This window comes from Battus philenor, unplaced genomic scaffold, assembly GCF_028537555.1.
Source record: "Battus philenor isolate CCGP_79_NKW_IND1 unplaced genomic scaffold, ilBatPhil1.0.hap1 SCAF_4, whole genome shotgun sequence".
Taxonomy (NCBI): Eukaryota; Metazoa; Arthropoda; class Insecta; order Lepidoptera; family Papilionidae; genus Battus; species Battus philenor.
The window spans coordinates 9735000-9756192 of record NW_027181704.1 but is presented as its reverse complement, the minus strand read 5'-3'; the positions used below and the strand labels follow the sequence as shown (position 1 = coordinate 9756192).

Genomic DNA, 21193 nt, shown 5'->3' with positions numbered 1-21193 from the left:
CAATCCGGTTTTTTGATCGTGTTGATCCCAAATCAACGGAGGGGTCGCTTTGTCATGACACTTGAGCGCAGAGAAACTCGCCTGGGGGTTAGTCGTTAAAATTAAAGGCTTCTCCGATTCTCTATACATCGGTATTATTATGCGTCTCAATCGCGATTCTGTGTTGTTATGACTCTTAACTCTTAATTTAATTTGTAATTGTTATATTGTACTTGTAAGCAGCTAACATTTTCTAATTACCTTACTGTTTAATAAAACATTATGTAAACAAGAACGTCAAACAGATAAAAAGGTAATAGCATAGTATTAACTTTAAAAACAAAATAAATAAAATGAAAATTTTATCAGAAAAGTTTAGATATTCATTATTATATAAAAACAAATTTATACCCATGCCAATTTTTAATATGGCTACATTTTTTAAACTATCAAAACTGTATTTTCATCATTTACTTTTTAATGACTAATACAAATCAGCTACCAATAGAGATAGGAAGTGTATTTATGTTTTTTTTATTTAATGTAAAACATCATTAATACTGCTCTATAGTTTTTTTTCATAATTCGTTTTATTATTTATTGACTTAAAATAAGACGATGTCCTTTGGTTGAAACTATGTTATTAATAACGAAGACAATTAAAATAAGGAATTTTACTATAAGTTTAGACAACAATAATTTGTCAATCAAATAAAAAATAATTGTTTAATGTATAACTGTCAATGTATTACTTATATTAATGCAAACCGGGACTTAAAATACATGAATTAAGTTTTTAATTTTCTGTAAAATGAATTCTTCCGATTAATGGGATGGGTAGCAAGGTTTATCAATAGTTTAAGGAACAGACTTCTACATTAATTTAAAGGATCATGAATAAAAATTGACAATTGTTAGCTTAATGATGTATAAGGATAGTTGGCTTAATGATTTTCCGTTGCGTGACCGAAAGTGGGCGCGTGTTGGCATCGGTAGAGGTCGACGGAAGTGGACGATTTCTTTGTCTGCCATAATTATCTTAAGACGGAAAGTCATACATCAATCGTTTTGTTGGTATCACAAAATATAACTCGTTAAAAATATTATCTACAAAATGTCATTTTATTAAATAAAGTTTATACAAAATTTTTGACAAGCACGCTTGTGGGTGAAGAATTTCACAACCGTCTGGATGTGGCAAGTTCCGATTTGTCTTTTTTTATGTGGAACATATTAACTCAAAGCCTAAGATACCACTAGCCCAAACACGTCGAGTTAGCAGACTAGTTTATACATTTTAACGCTCAACTAGTGTCATTCCGGATCTCGTCAAATGTGTAATGAGGACTCTCATATAAAATAATTATATAATAGGTTTTTTAACAGAAATAAATCTAAGCAAATACGACTTTTTATTAAAATTGTATAATCTATAAATATCTGGTCACGGTTACTAAACTTATTTATATAAATATACAGATAAATAATAACGCATTAATTAAAAAAGGCGTGTGGCTGTGAACTTATTCGGAAAAGTAAAAATTACTCAATAACATCAATAACACGACGTTAGCAAGGCTTTGACTGCTTCGCAAGTAGTATGGCGCAAGTCTTCGGTGACATCGTTGCCTAGTTTTGAGTGCCACCGAATTATGTAACGAAAGAACAACGGCGGAATCGAGGTCGCCTTCTGCCGTCGAGTATTCGGAAGTGCTTTGCGTTTTACCAGGATATGAATCGCTTAATCTCTCTTTGTATAAACTTTAAATATACGTCCAATACTAAATTTACATTTAATCTGACTTATCTGACAACTATTTTGCGTGTATTTTTTCGTTTTTACGTCAAGTGATGAAACGTTAGCGTATCAAGTGTCTCATGATAAGTTCTATAAAAATGGTGATCTTTTCCCGGATATCTTGCAAATGCCACCTTGAGACACACTATATTTTATTAATACACTAATTATGGCGCTCTTCAAACTGTAACTTAAAATATTACAAATAGTAAAACTAAGAACCGTCTAATAAAAATAAAGGAAGTGTGGTTACGTTTGGTCGTGCATCACGTATAGAAAAAAAATATCAAACTATGTAAACATAATTAAATGTCTGCTGTTTACAGTAACTTGTATGCTACAAAATAAATCACATTCCACTATATTTAACCCACATTTATGACTATTTGGCTCAAGTTACTCGTGTTAAAATTAAATACCCGTGATCCGGGTCAGCGTACAGGAAGTGCCGACATTTCCATGTGATTGCAATTTCATGTGGTGTGGCATCCGGCCCACTGTTAATACGCTGTGCAACCGCTAAAGACGCTATTGAGGATATAAATAAAGATACTAACAAAGATAGTAATAGAGATACTTAAAGTGATACTACTCGAGTTACTATAAAATATATTAATAGATATACTAGTTAAGATAGTACTGAAGATACTATTCAATATGTTAATAAAGATACTACTCAAAATGCTAATAGAGATACTACCAAAGATATTACCAAAGATGGTAATTATCGACAAACAGCCGTCACAAGAAACTAAATTAAAATAACATTAATTATATCATATTTAAAATAACTTCTTAGTTGTTTCATTTACAAAGCAGGATTCGAATATTCTATCCAGCATTTGATAGGGACTCCTTTTTCTGCGCTGGAAGGTCACTTTATGCTATAATGAAATCACAGTTTCCGTGGATGGAGTTGGCGTGGTTGTGCGCTGAGGGTAATTGTTTTAAAGCTTGCGGCTCAGTTCTCGGGCGTTACATTTATACACCTTATTTAGAGGCCGCTGGGTTCTTAGGTCACTTGAGTGAACGGTTCATAAAATGACAAGGCGTAAGGGCCCTCTAGAACAGACCTCGAGTCTGCATTCGAAATGTTTTTACCTTTCCGTCACAAGAATGCTCAAGGGTGCTGAACCTCGACTTGGTCGTTTACTGTTGCCTGGCTTAGATTACTACCACTCAGTAAGCGTCAGCGCTGGGAAAAGTAGTAGCCGAAAAAATTCCCGTAACGGTTTTATCTATAACAATTTGGTATTAAGATATATGTACATTGTTGTATATCCCCCAAAAGTAACATCGGATCGGCTCTCATTCAATACGCGTTTAGTCTAAGGTAAAACAGCCCAGCCAAGGTGATCTAAGTCGGCTACCGGTAACAATAATGAGAGAATCTAATCATTAGTTAAAGCATCATTAGTGAAAACATGATTCAGCTAATTCGATGTTAAATAAATTAGCTTAAGAGAGCAACTGAGAGTGACAGACTTATCCATAAGCCATATTGAAACCGGAAGACTGTACCACGCCAATGCCAATTCCGATTCAATGATGCCCGAGAGAGCCGAACCTCGACTCCATCAGTTGCTGATATTGGAGTAACAGAATACCGGGCTATGATCCAAATCACTGGCCACGTAGAGTTCTCATAGCTTCATCGTTAATGTCGTCAGAGATCGAAAAAGTACGAAATCGAAATATCAGTCATGCAGAAACATCTACAATAAATATAAATTATGCAAAAAGATTCCTTTTTTAATTCAATCCCCTGCAGCCGTATGAAGGAATTGCCGTAATGCACAACCTTGAACTATACTGCACATGTAAGGTTACATAATGTAGTACAGTCGACGTCACTCATGCGAGAATCTGAGTTTCAGTTTTACATCTAAACATATGCTACTAACACTACGACACTCAAATTTTATGAAATAACGTTTACGTTAAGCTTTAAACAATTACACATTTTGATAAAGACTGAGCAGTTGTTTTTAGATAAATAAATGTAAATACTACTGATTATACAACGTAACTAATAACAATTTTATCAAAGAAAAAGATACACGACCAAAAATACGCGTAAACCATGCAGACAAGATGATGGTGAAAGCAATGCGTTCCACTTCATCCACGCTGGATATGTCTTAATGCAACCACGATTGCGGTGACATACACCTGTTCGGAATCAAAACAATTGAGTGTGATCGGTTTATTTTTTATTTACTCTTTTTATGACTTATGAAATAGCGGACTTAAGCCATTTCCCAAACCAAAGCGGTGTCGAGATAACTATTGGATGTGTTGTAGAAAATCTATTCCTGTTTTGTTTGCTTGTTATCTAATTTCTAATTACTTACATAATTTACCTAAATAAAAGAATATAATACATACGTAAATTACATATATAATATATAATACGCAATTAGAGTGGAGCTACGACCCTCCTTCGCCAATATCTTAGGTTTATTATCGCATTATTACTATACTTACAGTGGACCAATAAAAAAAACATTTAAGCGAATAATCAATGCTTATTAATAATAATTAAATTTATTAATAATCACTTTGAAATACTTTTTATTTATTTATTATTTCTATTGGAGTTTGAAATAAATATCAAGGTTTGCAAAGTAAATATTAAAACCAATAAAGTCTTGTAATGTTATTAAAATAAAAACGTTTTACTGTAATTCAACATACGAGATATTTAATCGAGTTGCGACATTGGCGGATGTTGGTTAACTTCCTCTCCATGGTTTCTGTTCCGGATAGCGAACATTAGAGGAAGTTAAAGCAAAGATTCGTCTGTACCTCCCTCCTTCCATAAACCTCTCATTTCCGTTTCTCCAAAGCGGTCGCTCTTTAATTTCCTTTAGTCTTTAATGTACGTTTATAGACTTTTTAAACTCCTTGCAGAACTAACGGTTATATGCTATAAAAATATTCGATGTGGTTAGCGTCAATTTTATGAAAGTCAGTCACAATAAAAAAAAAGTGTTTGTTAATCATAAATTTTGTGTTTCTGTAATATTTTATTTCAAATGCCAGTTTGTACATCGATTATTTAGAACGTACGAAAATCGAATCCAAATCGACGTTCTTATATTATAGCGATAACATAACTTTACAATCTAAATATTTTCTATTTTATACAGTCTAATAATAGTACAGTACTAATAGCAGTACACGTACAGTACAGTAATAATAGTAGTACAGTTTAATAATTTTTCTTATATTTATAAGGAATATTTAACTTTGGTGAAAAAAAACACCTGATCGAGGGTAACGCAGTTCAGCCGCAAGTGTTACGAAGTCAAGATAGTTCTTATTAGTCAAGCAAAAACTTTACACTAAACAAAATATTTACTAAAAATGCTACTGCTAATTGTATATTATATCTTATACAAATCTTTCAAATGTTTATTTTCAGTGTATTTTAACAAATAGCTACAATAATCAAATATAAATCGTTCGAATAAAAACCAAGAGCAATGCAAGAATTAACATAGACAAGTTGTCCGTGTTACAGATTGTACATATGCCGCTCACGCAATGAACTTATTTCGGGCACTTCCGCATGTTCAGATTGGAGTCCGGCGGCTCGTCGCATTCCAACCGGGCCGCCAAACACCTCCGACTAAATAATAATTCCTTTACACCTCACACTCACCTTCCAACCTATTATTACCAACCTAGAGAAAGGAAACATTTCTTTATTAACTTAACCTGTATTTTATAATTTCAAACTTTATTTTCAGCACAAATAATATTCACAATGTCAATAAGTACGAAGAATTACGTAGCGCTAATATAAAAATTACTAGAATATTATTAAGATAATAATTTTAATCGATGGACAAAGAAAAGATACAATTTTATCAGCACATAAAATAGACTATAAAACATATGTACTGTTTAAACCAGCAAACGATATTTATAAGATCGACAAAGAAAGTAGCGGCGAGATGTACGGTCACGGTCACGGCGACCAAGTACGGTTCAACATCGTAATGTTTTATTTTTCAAATTACTCCACAACATGAAACTACTCAACGCCTATCCACAGAGCGATGTTGTGAGTTAGAGCGAGCAAGCACGAGACAGGAGTGAGGCGAGCGAAGGGAGCAACAGGTAAAGATTCCGAGGCCACTTCCGCCTTAGCTGCCGAATATTTCTGTCTCGAACCGGTAGTGAGCCAGTCGCCAGGGCTCTTCCAAATTAATTCCTAAAAACAAAAAGGATTGAATTGTACGAAAGTTAACATTTTTCTTCCTAAATGTATTCATTTGTTACAACAAATATTAATGATTAGATTTAGGAAAAATATATATTATATCCGTATACTAATATGCGCAATATTGGGATAGCTTTTCGTCAATTTATTTAGTTTTAGCTTAAGTATTTTTTTTAATAATTAACGATTTAACATAAGTATAAGCTTTTGTTAGTAATTATGTGTCTCAGTAATATACATACATAACAATATTTGATTGATATATACGTAAGTTGTCGAATGAGCTCAGCTGAAACCGGTTAGCGCTCATATTGTCTCACTCTGCACCAGGAAACCGGCGGGTGATTGTTCAGACATTTCCTGTGTTCGATCACCGTAAGTAAAGCAACTACATTGCTATATCATCTAACAACATCGTCCTTGAAAAAACGAATTTATACTACTTACGTCAGCGAGTGTTCGATTTTAAGTACACATAACAGTACAAATGAGATTAACACGTTTGAAAGAGAAACATTACTTATAATTATAACATGAGGAATTTATAAAAATCACAATTGTTATCGCACAGCAGCGTTCTTTTACTACCGACTAGGTGCTCTACAAACAAGGAAATATTGAGAGTTATTAAAAACTGGCACGCTGACGTAATCTCTACGCTATTGGCACTTCCGCATGCCCTAGGCGGACGCAAGTCGTGTTAGTAAAATAGGTGCATCTCATATGTTACAAGTGTCTTTTACAACGACGGGGTAAACTTTGTTCTATAACGGTTTACGTTCGCGGAAATCAAGTTTGTACTAACGTATAGTTAAAAATGGGACGTGGTCTCTGTCTGGCTCCTGAAGTTTTATCTCATTCTCTGCAATATAATGTGTGGCGACACGACGCGGGGGTGGGGACAACGCGGGGGCGAAGGGGGGCGGTGGGCGCACGTCCGTCCTCCCGCGCCGCCACCGCATCATCAGTCCGCGTTGAAGAGCTGCCCGCGACGCTTGTGTGTGAGCTCGTTCCCTCAGATACGCTGCTGGTTTACGGCGTGCCGTAACGCGACACGTTTGGAGGGATCGCTGCTGTCTTAAAGTGTGCCCGGTGCTCTGTGAACTGGATACTGTGCTTCAAGTGCTGTGACAATGTATATGTGCTGATATTTGTCCTGTTCCGATTTATCGTTTAAACGATTTTAAACAACGCCTCCAATTCCGGATCAGCTCAGCCGGTGAGTAGTAGCGCTTATCACTGGCTGCGCTATCTTGTATTCACGCATTTCCGACCCCGCCCGATAACAACTTTAATGCCTACTACCGTTAAATATTCATTGCCCAGTGAAATCAAGTTAGTTCAAAACTTTTTAAAAAACTTGAAAAGAGTTAGGAAATAAATATCGTTTTACCGTCTCTACGGCATTATTGGGTAAAAGAATACTTAATTAAGTATAATTAGCATCATAATTTCTCATATCAACAAAAACGCAAATGTAAATAGCAGTATAAAGTTCATCACCTAAAATCATTTTATATTTTTTTAGTCTACATAATATGCGAAAACTACTTTTTATAGGGATAAGTGCCCTACTGCCATTACGCACGTGCAGTATTGCACCCTTTAATTTTTTTTCACCAGCGATCCCTCGGGAGTTTAGATGTTACATACCAATAATAATTACTACCCCCTTCTGTTGGAAAGATACGTTTATTCTACGTACAAAAAATTAGTTAGCAGGTGTCTTGAACATATATATTTCGTTTCACTATTGTTTCATATAATAAAAAAATAAAGTATTACTCCAGTAAAAATAATATTTATCTTTGTTGAACATGAACTTATTTTGCTTGTTGTTTTCAAATCATCATCATATATACATCTTTATGATGTATCAATTATTATTAACTCGTTAGTTTCATGCCTCAATTTTTAAGACAATAAGTATTAACAGTTACAAAATGATTATACATCTGTGGTAAAAAAGTTTAGATACTAACCCGTCACTTTTTTTTACCATTATTATTTTACAAAATGCCAAAGGTTTTGTTACTTTATACCGTAACAGCGCCATCTATTATCGGGTAGCTAGTTCTAATTTTAAAATGACGGTAATCTAAATTTTAAGCTTAATAAGGCTATCCAAATACAATAGACCTAAAATAGACCCTTTATTTGCAGATTAAAGTAATGAAAGTAGTGAGTTTACAATTGCCATCGGGGCCGAGTATGGAGCGGTTACCGCTACCATTCAGCCCAACGGAACTTCTGTGGCGCTATCCACTACCATGGGCGCCTCCGCCTCCATCACCACTCGGTGATACTAAGGCACAGTTACCTGCTGGTCTCCCGCCAGAACCACGATTATGGACAAGAGAAGATGTAGCAGTTTTCTTGAAATGGTGTGAAAGAGAATTTGATTTGCCGAATTTTGATATGGACCTCTTCCAAATGAATGGTAAGAATCAATTATAAATATAAAACTTATCAAAGTAAACTTAAAAAAATCTTTTACTAATTGACATTTACTTTTAGGAAAGGCACTTTGCCTCTTAACAAAGACGGACTTAGGCGAACGTTGTCCCGGAGCTGGTGATGTTTTGCACAACGTCCTGCAAATGCTCGTGCGTGACGCTGCGCTTTTGGGCAGAGTACCGTCATCGCCAGTAACGCCTACGGCCCGTGCTGCTCCGTATCCCCCGTCGCCACACTCGCACCCACCTACTCCCACGTGGGCAGTTGATGGCTTCCACCACTTCCACAGCGCAGCTGCCGCTGCCGCCCAGCCCAATTCAGTTACTTTGAGTCCAGCCCCGTCGGTAGATAGTTCAGGAAGTCCTCAAAGAGGTGAATCTTTGAGCTATGCATCGGCATATGCGCCTCCCGTTCCAGTATCAGCTCAGGCTACGAGCTCTGGAAGTAATCATTCAGACTCTGACGAAGAAGCCCACTTCGCTCCCCCACCGCGTTCACCAAAAGAAACTCCTTTAACGAGTCCTGCACCGCAAAACCACTCTGCTCCTCAACACACTCATTACCGGGCACAACACAGGGAATTCTTTCCAAATGATATGCCGGAATCAAATACAAGTAAGTTATGGCTTAATTTGTTGAAGTACAAAAAAGTTGGGTTAAAAAAATTGAGGCATTACTTACGATCATATATTTTATTACAGATGGTAGACTATTGTGGGATTTTCTGCAACAATTACTAAATGATCCTACGCAACGATACACAAACTATATAGCGTGGAAAAACCGCGATACTGGAGTATTTAAAATAGTCGATCCAGCTGGACTTGCTAAACTTTGGGGTATCCAAAAGAATCACTTGTCGATGAACTACGACAAAATGTCACGTGCGCTCCGATACTATTACCGCGTTAACATCTTACGGAAAGTGCAAGGAGAGCGCCACTGTTACCAGTAAGCATGTCAATATTTTTTAAATTATGTGTAACGCTAACTAAACTGTGCAAATTTGTAACTTCTTCTACTTTTACAGATTTTTACGGAATCCTACGGAACTTAAGAATATAAAGAACATTTCATTATTGCGGCAGCAAATGAGTCCAACGCGAGTTGCACCTCCTCCAGTGGTAAAAACGGAAATGAAAGAAGAGCGTTGTGAAGATGAACATGTTGAAGAAGACATGCCTACAGATCTGAGCATGGCTGCATCAGAACCTTGGAGGAAGCGGGCGAGGGCTGACAACTCGCAGCCACCTGTCTCTCATGACAAACATCGCATAAGTGCTTTGATTGGCGATAATGTTATGTTAAAACGTGACTCCGAATACAATCCTGAACATTATGCTCTAAATTTAAAAAGTGAAAAATGTGAACAATGATTTTTCATTGAATATACCTTTGGACATGTCAGTGCAAAACGATTAATGTGAATTATGTATACACACAACTCCACCCTATAGACTCTAGTCAAATTCCTCTCAGAAAGGATATTTTTATTAGTCTTCCTATAATTATCATGATATACAAATGTCACACAGTATGAACAAAAAGTCACTGAGAGTATTTTGACAGTTCAAGTCTTTGGAGTTATACAGGGTACGGACCTTACAATGCCTTTGTGCCAAGTGATTTTATCTAATAGTGTCAATTAAGTAGTTAGCAAAAGGGACTAAAGTTTATATGTGTTTAAATCATAGAGACTATTTTAATATTTTGTGCAATTCACATTGGACTGCTGACTACAGTATAGTAGAAACAAATGGGATGATGTTGCCAAAACTCGGAAGTAAATGCGAGCGTATTAATACGCATTCGTTTATGCATTTTCTTATTTAATTAGTTTTATGTATGATTTCATTTTGTTTTGAATTTTCTGAAGAGAGTACACAACTGAGTTGAATGGTAAAAGAATATTAACCATATTGTTGTCTTCCATTGATTCTTTTGAGCAAATATTGTAATTGTAGCTCGTGAAAGAATTTATTATATGAAAGCTACCACATTATTATTTGGTATTTGTAAAATTTTCAAGATATTTTATTTTCAGTTGGTTGCATCAAAGACAATAAATATGATTATTGAAATACCTAATTATTGCCTTGAAATTAAACAAAAAATAATCCACTGTGATAAAAATAAAAAGTGGTAGAAATGTAGAATATGCTAGAGTGTTTACTCAATTATTTCCAGCTACAATTTTCTGTGATCTCTTTTATCAATATAGGTAAATAATGACATAGAGTAAAAATATTGTGTTTGTAAATATTAGTGTTATAAGAATAAGTAAATAGACTAAAGAGAGAGAATGTATGATTTGTAAAACAAAATGTGGAGCTTTATCAAAGTACCTAGGTAACATTAGGACTACAACTGAGTTTGTATTTTTACATTTATTTCTATTTGGCACATGACTGCCATGATATCCAGCTAGTACACAATGAAAATATAATGTTTCGCAAAATATTGTGTCAACTTTTATTATAATAATTTAAAATAAATGAAAGTAATGTTATCTCAACTACATTTTATTTTTTTATCAATAGTTACTCAAGACAACAAACATTTCTACATTAGAGCGGTGTCATAATTTATTTTTTCGACTTTATATTATAGCCTGCAAACCGTTATTTTGCTACGAACAATTAATAATTTAAACAATAACTTTTATTTGGAAATTTTTATTCCTAATATTTAACACATACACAATTTAAATATAAATACTGAAAGTGAAACTAAATACTATTTTTTAAACATTCGAACTTAAAATGGTGTTCATAAATTACCCACTTTAGGCAGCAAAGGCAGTTTGCTGACCAATTGTTCTAACTGAAACTAATATGAAAAACAAAAAGCTCTAAACCATTGCTTAAATTATTATCAATAATGCTAATCAAATTAATTCGAGGACAGCAATGCACTACGATTTATATTATATTATTGCCAGAAAATTAGCCTAAGCTAAGGTTACTCATACTAATAAACAGTATTAATCTTATAATAAAGCTGTGGAAATGGCAAATACATGTTGCAGTAAATGCCTTACAAAACAAATGAATGAGGAACATACATCTTACTCCCAAAAAGTTGAAAAACCTAAGTAACCAAAACTTTAGAATGTATTTGGGGAGGTAGTATTTATATTATAACAACCTTTTGTGTATGTAAATTTCACATTTAATTAAAAAAGAGACAATAAATGTTTCACCTAGTAGTATATTCTTTTTCGTCTATGAAACAGCCAATATATTTTTTTCTGTACAAGATGCTTCTGGAAAAGTTATAAAATATCTCTAGCAGTCCTGTACTTAGTTAAGCTAATATTATACCTAAAACCCCTCCTACACCAAAGGAGCAGGTAAGTTTCAGTTATTGAATAAGTAATAAATGGTGCACAAATCAAGTTTCAACTATTCACAACAATTATAAGACTGAAGATAACTATTTTTTAAGTTTCATTTGCTACTAAATTTTTGTGGGAATCATCTAGGTGGGTATGAACCATCCAGGTCCAATATTCTGCCTTAAGTTTGTTATGATTGTGCTCCAATATTCATAATGTGTGCATTCCTTAGGGCAGTGAGGACAGAATAATAGAAACTTACCATCCATACTTGAAAACAAGAAAAACAAACACTATATTATACTCTGTATTATATATGTTATATTTATATATACATCACTTCAAATATATATAATTACTACAACATTTTAAAGGTAATTAAGGTTTGGAAAACTATTGAATACACTGGAACTTATAAATTTAAATTTTGAAAACCCAAAACAATATATTTCATAGCAAACAAAGATCTTTTGTCATGTACTGCTTCAATACAACATGATAGTAAATTTAAAGAATAAAACAACATTAATTTCTGTTTTAATTATATATATTTAACAATTACTTACTAACTTACTTTTTACAACTATATATTTAGTATCAATTTTGATCAAATTGTTGACCTTGGAAAAAGATAACATCATCTGCAATTACTGTAGAAGCTGTTCTAACTTGTCCATCGTCAAGTTTAATTTCTCCATATGACAATTTACCAGTCACATATACTCTTTGGCCTTTCTTGAGATATTTGAAAACGGTATCTCTTAAGCTTGGTTTAAAAATACTAATTCTATGCCAATCTGTTCTCTGTAATATGTCTCCTGATTCATATTTATAACTAAAGTTTGTTGCTAGCGGAAAATTTATTACTGGGTGGTCATTAGTTCCACGTTTTTGTGGATCAGCCCCAACTCTTCCCAACAATGTGACTTGATTTATAGCTATAAAGAAACAAATATAAAGGCATATTAATAAGTTTAATTAGGTATTAAGGAATTGGATGTAATAGATTACTAGATTATTTTAACACTTTATTACTCATTTTTGAAAACCTTGTGATAAATAGAAATAAATTTTACATTTCTTCTAATTCATTAATTATTTCTCATGTGAAACAAATAATAAACACTTGCAGATTGGTACTACCACCTATCATAGTAATTTATGTATCACAGTGGAAAGTTTTTCAAGATATATATAATAAGCTGCTAATGTTATGCATACAGAATTTATTATCTTAGTAATTGTAGAGATAAATTAAATTTTCAACAGTTTTCATGCTACTAAAAATTCCAAGTACCAAGCATTTCATACCATTTTGTCAAAATTGTTACTACCTTTTGACTTCTACTTTTATCTGAAACATATTTGCATAAAAATCCTAGATAAATCATTACCTTGAGACAAAAGATGTTCCAGTTTGAAGACTATCTCAAATACTTGATTGATAGTGTATTAAATTTAGTAGCAAATATAAGCATAGCAGTTTCTGCCCTGATGGTCTGTTAATAGACTTAGCATCAGTTCATTCATAAATAAAATAGAGAACTTTAAAAAAAAAGAGATAAAGAACTGAGACCTTATCTTTGAAATGTTTCAGTTTATGAAGAAAATTAGCGAAAACTATTTAAAATATTTTTTTACTGTTCTATAAAAGATTGACAAGAATTGTATGCTAAGCACGTTGTTATGAAACCAAAAATTTACTCACTTTTTTCAGTTTTTTGAGTATCATAATGTCCAGTCGTTGTATGCAGTTGTTTCGGATATTTAACTAAACTGCGCATCACACTCACCTGAAGCAAAAATTACAAAAAATGTTTAATAAATTTCGTTTCGTTTTTAGTATTCGCATCTGAAATCAGACAATGTATTTTGGTTTCAATATAATTAGAAATTAAAATCAGTAATAATTAATATTAGTAATTCATGTTTAATTTTGCTAATTTTTGCGGTAAATATTTGAATTATTATTTCTCACGATAAATTAGGTTATATTTAAAACGTATTTATTTACCCTTGCATTCGATAACATCGCGTGTTATAAATATTTTTAGCTATATATATATATCAATCAGAAAAAGCATATAAAAATCTCCAAAGTCTAAAAATGTATTATTTCTTAACCCTTCTCAAATAAACAACATGAAACAAGTTTTCAACTATACTTCTTTTTAATGATTATTGTGGAGAGGCTATTGCACATAAGTCATACAGCCTATTTTATTCTACTGTTATACATATTTACATTCGTAAAAATAAGTCAGCTATTTTAAATAAATTCAATCACTACCTATACAACTAGTAAGAACTTTTCACAAACGTTTGCTAACAAAAAAAACAAAACTCCTATTTTAATTTTGCAACTTAATATGAATGTCTTTTACGGACATGTCGGGTTTATTTATCAGAAAATTTGTCAGGGTTAAAGAGAATTTTCGCCTTATATTCGTGGTATAAAAATTGTGAAATTTTTTTTGCGGTTATTTTAAAAATACTACCAACATTCGAAAATAAATAATGCGTCGTTCGTTTACTGACAGTTGCTTTACAGTATAATAGGAAATCTAGGTATACATAAAAATTGTCTATTCAAGTACCGCCATAGCTCATACAATTCAGAAGAAGTTGTTGCCTGTGAAGGATGCCTTCAGCTGCGAATGCAAAGTCCGAGAAACCAGCCTCTTCGGAGGCTGTGGATAATTCACCTGTCCGGCAAATTATAACCGTTATTGAACACAAAATTCGCAATTTAGAAAAAAGAAAGGTAAGTTTTAGTTTTTGCTTCAAGCATGTTATCCATTGTGAATCTTAGTTTTGTAAAGATTCAGTCTTACTATAACTCCTCATCTGCTGAAACAATGGTTTAGATGAGTTGCTCTACAAATGTGATCAAATTGATTCATTTCCCGGCGTTTTATGTTGTATGTAAATAAAGTTGCGGTGTTCCGCTGACGCCATTTTTATACATGTGCTCCAGTCCAGCAATATAGTTACTTAAACATAACGCCCAATGTTTTTTTTTCATTATGATTGTTTTTTAAGATATAATTATGTATGTTTATATTATATTGTATTATGTATGTTTGATAAATTGCACTTTGTAACCAAAACATTCGCAATTTACAATAGGCTTTCGAGTTCATTAGTATGAAATTTTAATAAGTGATAGAATTGTTATATTAAAGAAATAAAATATATTATTTAACTTTACTAGTATTTTAATTATCTATTAATGGTAATTTTAAAAGATATTTTTTTTGTTCTTGGTTTATAAAGTAAAAACTAATAAAACTGTTATTACTTATAAACTTTATTTGTATCATAATTTCATAATAATTTTTCGTTTAGAGCAAACTGACATCTTATCGTGATCTGCAAAAAGCTGGTAAAGAGTTGAACACTGATCAAAAAGTAGCAGTTGCTAAGTATGATGAGGTTGCACAAACATTGGAATTTGCAAGAGATCTTTCTAAACAAATCTATGCTATTGTATCATCTGCTGAACGTGAGGCAAAGAAACAAGCTAAAAAGGTAAGTTAGTAGTAATTATTTTTAGATATTTTCAAAAATATCTTTACACATTTACAATGATTTATCAAAAAGGTTTTATCTTTAACCTCAATAATCTATTAGTACCTTTTATATGATAAACTGAAAAGTTTTTAAGCTGCCTTTAACAACTTTGATACTTTATAAATAAAATTCCATAACCTTAACTAATGTTAAAAGATGCCTATATATACAATATACACATAAAGATTTCTCTTCTTAGCTAAAACTGCTTTCAGACATGCTGTGATAGATAGTTGTAGAGACTATACAATGAATATGGTGTACTTTTAGTGATATTGTCTGGCTATCATTACTTAACTGCTATGCAATATTTCACATTTTAAAAAACCACCAGCACAAAAAAATTGACCATAGTACAAATTAATTACTTATTTCATTATAGCATTCTGTAATTGCAGCTTGAAAATTTGTATTAATAGACTTGTGTCATTATTGATAGACAGATAACAGTTAAAGCTTTTTTGGTGCTACATAACTCCACATCCGGCAAGTAAGCTAAGAGTAGTGAATAGGTACAGTTTAACTATATTTTTGAAACATTGTACTGAGGAGCTTGGGTAACTTGAAGTTGTCAATGCCAATGTAAAATGTAAAAGGGCTATAGAATTGTCACAAACACTGATGTAATTACAAAAGTATACAACACCACCATGCACTGCTTCTTAAAACTTTCACAAATTAGAACAGTGTAGAAAAAATGTAGCAGAGGCTCTTGTTTCGCCACAACTCTCAGTCATGATAAAGCAAATAAGAAGATCTTTGGTACCATAGCCAGAATAAAATTAAATTACTGGGCCATATTAGTGATGTGTAGAATTAGACCACATTTTTTGATGAAGACCTCATAGACAAAAACTCTATACTGAATGGTTACAAAAAATTACACTATATTACTTTGTATTTAAAGCATTTTGCATTTGGCTCTGTTATCATACATCCTCTCATAGTACAGTAGATATGTTATTCAGTTAATAAATTGATTTAAGAGTGGTATGGATATCTGACGGAGTGCTTAAGAGTAACTCTGAAACTAAAATAATTTAAAACATTGTTTCAAAATAACTATTGGAATTTATTGTCTTATGCATTTTAATATTCTTCCTTTTTTAATAAATCATATAAAACCAGAATGCATTACAAAGTTATGCTACTGTACATTTATTCACTGCTAGACAGTCTCTAACATCATCATATCTAAACATGTACTTTACATCATATGAATTTACATATTACAGTGAATTGAAAAAAAAATGTTAATTCATAATTATCATTGTTTCATAATAGTCTTATGATAATTTCATGTTCTCTGTTTCTGGTTTAACCGAAATAAATTGATATTAAGAAATTGAAGTCTAAAATATTGGCTGTAGCTTCTCATACATAGAAAAATAAAGAAAAAATCTGTACCTAAGATTGGATTGACAATGTCGTTTTTATAAACCAATCCCAGAAAATGTACAAAAAGCTTCCATTACTAGAATTAAAAAAAATGCAAAATAATGTTTGTGTCCTGAGGATTACTGCACTGTTATTGACCTCTTAAAAGATAGGACACCTTGGTAATAATGTTTGTCTCCAGGCTATTTCAATGTTTATTAGATTTTGTAATTTTTATTTTATTTAAAGTACATAGTTCCGTTAAGTTTCTTTTGCCTGTTCTTCTCAAAGCTGAACAGGTGGTAAACACAAATTAACATAATATTAATAAACAACATAAAATACTTTGCATAGTTAATAAAGAATTTTTGTATTTCAAATGAACAATAGGGGTGCCATTAAAATTAATTATTATTCTGATATTATAGGTGACAACTCAATCTGTACTAGACTTGTGTTGATTCAGCCTCTTATTTTTTCTTTGAGAAAAAGGTTATGTCTTTACAATTTGTTGTAATACTTAATAAACATAACAAGAATTTAAAAACGTCAAGTAACCAATATCTGAAAATATTATGATTTATTATGTTACATTTGTACATATCTAATTTTTTGTGTTTATTTATGTTTGTTCTATCTTAATTAAAAGTAATTGTGAAAATCATTCAGTTTTTATGAAGAATATATTCCACTCACATTTACTAATTACAATTAATCATTTACAATCACTTTCTTATGTACCTCATCTTGTGACTATCATTGACACGTCTATTCTGATGTGTTTTTTTTCTTTTGCCTTATATACCAGAGGAACTTTTCATTTTGTTTTCCACAAGAAAACAAAAATCCAAGAGTCTTCAATTGACTTTTCTGGGGATTATGTTTTATTTGGAGAATATGAAGGAACATAACATTTTACATTTTTGTTCAAAAAGGAAACGACTGCTGTTTTTTTATCTTCCATAACATCCAAACCCTGAAAAAACCACTAGTTGGCTATTCTTTCTGAGATTGACCAAAACAAACTAAAAAATGTGATTTGTGAAAAAAAATAACAAGACTATTATTCAATCAGTTAATAGCCTCTTTTGTACTAAATGGTAATTAAAATAGTAAACTTTGAACATAAAATTTTCAATTATGCTGTTTTTGGAAAAAAGATTAGACCTAAATATATTTATGCTGAGTCAAATTATTGCAAAGTCAAAAAGAAATTAAATGCTATGTCAGTTGAGCACTACAGTGTAATATAAAACCAATTTTATTACAACAGGATTTGGATTATCTTAAATATTTCTTCTTTTATGGTTTCCAGGATGCCTGGGTGCGTTATGCTGCTGAAACTAACAAAATTCGAGAAGTCCTATTGATTTTAGATTGCCTTACGCAAATTGGTAATTTAGAAATTCGAGAAGACTTCTTGAATGGAACTAATGGAGCAACAAAACTCACAGAGGATGATTTAAAAATTTTGGATGAATTGTAAGTTCACCATATTATAATTTACATTCTATTTAATTTGCAATATTTTGTCATTGCAATTACAGCTGTATACATAAAATTATTAAATTATTTTCAGATATGTTGAACTATCTCCAAAACATGAAATTAATGATGAAGGTCAGTCTACATTTCACATACAGATGGTAAAAGCTGCTGAACATTTATATGCCATAATTGATGGCAAATCCAAAGAGATTTTGGGCACAACTTATGCTCATATTAAAGAAATAGTGAACACTGTACAAGAATGTGGATATTTTGACAAGACTGTTGAAAGTGTGGTACTAGAAACCAATGATACACACATCAATGTTGATACAGAACCGCAACAAGTTATACCTTTAGAAGCAGAAGAGACCAATTCTATTACATACCCTCCCCCTAATGTTCTCCCAACTCCTCCTGCTCCAGCTGTCGTCCCAACGCCAACATATCCGCTTCGTCCTCTTCCTCCTATAACTTTACAAGAAGTTGAGCATGCATACTTCTCACAGCAATATCCACAACAGAGACCTATTTCTGAAGTAATTGGTTCACAAAACTTTTTTTTCCTTCAAGAATCTGAAATTGACAGCCCAATTGGAACTCCACAACCTCCACAGATTATGAATCAACCATCTCCACCTGCACCAATTCCTACCCAGACTTTCACTAATCAACATTTTGTGCAATTGCCTGGTGGCCGTGTACCGGAACCAACACCAATGCCAATGCCTCCTCAGCCCCATTTCCCTCCACATCCTGAACACGCTGGATATCCAGGGGTGCCTATGCCGGCACCTATGCCCCCTCAGCAACAACCGACACATCACCATAATGTACCTCAGCCACAATTGCAACCTATGCCACAACCTCTTCCTCAAACGGTCCTTATTGAACAACCACCTATTCAGGTTGAAGAGAGAAAAGTTCCTTCTCCTGGTGAAGAAAAGAATGAAGAAGAATGGAAGGAAAGTAAAAGTCCTGAGCACGAAGACGGGGGTGAGCGTAAAACTCAAGGTCAGGGAGATGGCCAAAACAGATACAGACGGTATGGTCGATACCGCGCACGCGGATCTTACCAGAACCGACAGAATGATGGCTACCACTCTCGTGGCGAATATCAGCCCCGAATTAATAAAGAAGGCTATCAAAACAGACAGTATGACGGGTATCAGAATAGACATAAAGATGGATACCAAAGCAGAGGCGGCAACGATTATTACGGTAATGGAGATACTGGTGACAGTCACCATAATGAGAATGGTGGGCGTGATAGATACAATGACAATAATCAGAGTTATCAAGGGGGCTTCAAAGGTCGCGGTAGGGGAGGCCCTCGCGGAGGAGCACGTGGCGCCCCTCGTGCACCCCGGCCGCAACAATACAACCGAAAACCTGACAACGCTGAATAAATGAAGTGATGCCCAATGATGAGTAACTATGGCATCATACTGAATTCTATGACAGACTAAATCATTCGTGGAAGGCAAATTTCACCGGCAACAACGCGCTGTGGCAACAACAAGCAAGAGATTAACGCTATAAAAATAAAAAAAATAATAAAAAAAAAAGTAAAATAATAAAACTTGAAACTGAATAAAAAATAAGTTACTTGAATTTAGATGTATGATATATGCAATTATTATAAGTTACGTTAAATTTAGATTCTTGTATAGGTATGTCACAGATGTGATTTAAGTGATGCGGTGTTTGTAACGGACATCGGTCGCTCCCGTACCTCGTGCGTGCCTCGACCCCGTGATATATTTTAAAAAGTACAGGAGCGCCTGCAACGCGTGTCTCAATTGAAACCCTTTCAAATCTCATTTGAGCTTTGTACTTTTGAAAAATTTTAGGTTGAAAACAGTAATTATAAATATATATACATATTAAGATTTAATTTTATAAAATATTCGTTTTCTTTTGCATACTTTGAAAACCAGAAATTTGATCTAATTACTGAATTGTATTATACGCGTCTTAAACTTATTGAGCATAATATTCCTGAAGTCATGTATTGAGTATTGGCAAATGATTTAATTTTTGCCTTTTGAGAATTTTGTTTATATTGTATTAAATCTTAATTTCCCAGAGACAAAACATGGAGACACTAACCGTATGGATTGTGTCATTTGTGAATTAAGTTTTAATCCAAGCTTCCTCTCTATTTCTTTACATTGTTTTTAATAGAGGCTGTGTGCAAGCAAATTAAAGTATTCTATGAATATATGGTATTTCATTTACTTATTATTACAGAGGTTTTGTTGTTGTAATAATTTTTAATCAATTGTATTCATTATTTGACTGAGATAAAATATCATATTATGAATACTATGCAAAAATAATTACATAACGTGGATTTTTCGAAGCGTAAGTGCAAAAATGTGAATGTATAATAAATTCAGAAAATAGAAAAAAATATTTAAAAGAAACAAAAAATGTTTGAATGTTTTCGGCTTTTTATTTGTCACTGATGTCTTAACCGATGACTTAATTGCTTTTTAAAAAAGTTGCGAAAAATCTTAGAGATTACATATAACGACATTTTGTAATTTCTGTAGCTCTGCCTTTATTGTGAACACAATAACGCTCGTGGTCAAATAAGTGATGGCTTGCTACTTATTTATACTATATTAGCTCGTATGGGCGCCCACATAAGATCCATTTTAATGTAACACATACAGTATATAATTCATATAAATTGTTATTAAGAAATATGACAGCATCATTTTAAAGTTTCCTAAACTGCCAGGATCTGAAGTTGGATGCAAGCGTCTTGGAAAAATTAAAAGAATATAGAAATAAATTGATTTAATATTATACAACATAATGATATTACATAGTACGGTCTCATTGACTTGTTGAATGTTGTTTCAAAATACTGCATTTTGTTTATATTTTACATGGGTGGTGAAAATAAACAAAGAACTACTTTCAATTTTTGTTACTATAAAAT

General features: G+C 32.8%; 3 protein-coding genes and 1 long non-coding RNA gene across 4 annotated transcripts; 2 read left to right on the top strand and 2 right to left on the bottom strand.

Moving 5' to 3' along the window:
* Positions 1-5164: 5164 nt before the first annotated feature.
* Positions 5165-6601, bottom strand: LOC137928900 (uncharacterized). Its single transcript, XR_011108663.1, has 3 exons — positions 6456-6601; positions 6251-6368; positions 5165-5999 (listed from the first exon to the last, which is right to left on the bottom strand). It is a non-coding gene; the product is annotated as an uncharacterized lncRNA (long non-coding RNA).
* Positions 6602-6989: 388 nt separating this feature from the next.
* Positions 6990-10980, top strand: aop (anterior open). The gene is made up of 5 exons (XM_068771689.1): positions 6990-7227; positions 8172-8448; positions 8526-9080; positions 9167-9416; positions 9496-10980. The coding sequence occupies exons 2-5, from the start codon at positions 8181-8183 to the stop codon at positions 9839-9841; spliced, it is 1419 nt and encodes a 472-aa protein (XP_068627790.1). The 5' UTR covers positions 6990-7227; positions 8172-8180; the 3' UTR covers positions 9842-10980.
* A 1243-nt stretch (positions 10981-12223) lies between these two features.
* On the bottom strand, positions 12224-13960 carry mtSSB (mitochondrial single stranded DNA-binding protein). Its single transcript, XM_068771690.1, has 3 exons — positions 13817-13960; positions 13511-13595; positions 12224-12740 (listed from the first exon to the last, which is right to left on the bottom strand). Exons 1-3 carry the CDS (start codon positions 13832-13834, stop codon positions 12400-12402), a joined length of 444 nt encoding a protein of 147 aa, XP_068627791.1. The 5' UTR covers positions 13835-13960; the 3' UTR covers positions 12224-12399.
* Positions 13961-14355: 395 nt separating this feature from the next.
* Capr (Caprin) lies at positions 14356-20464 on the top strand. Its single transcript, XM_068771764.1, has 4 exons — positions 14356-14566; positions 15151-15333; positions 18068-18234; positions 18332-20464. Exons 1-4 carry the CDS (start codon positions 14444-14446, stop codon positions 19647-19649), a joined length of 1791 nt encoding a protein of 596 aa, XP_068627865.1. The 5' UTR covers positions 14356-14443; the 3' UTR covers positions 19650-20464.
* Positions 20465-21193: the final 729 nt, after the last annotated feature.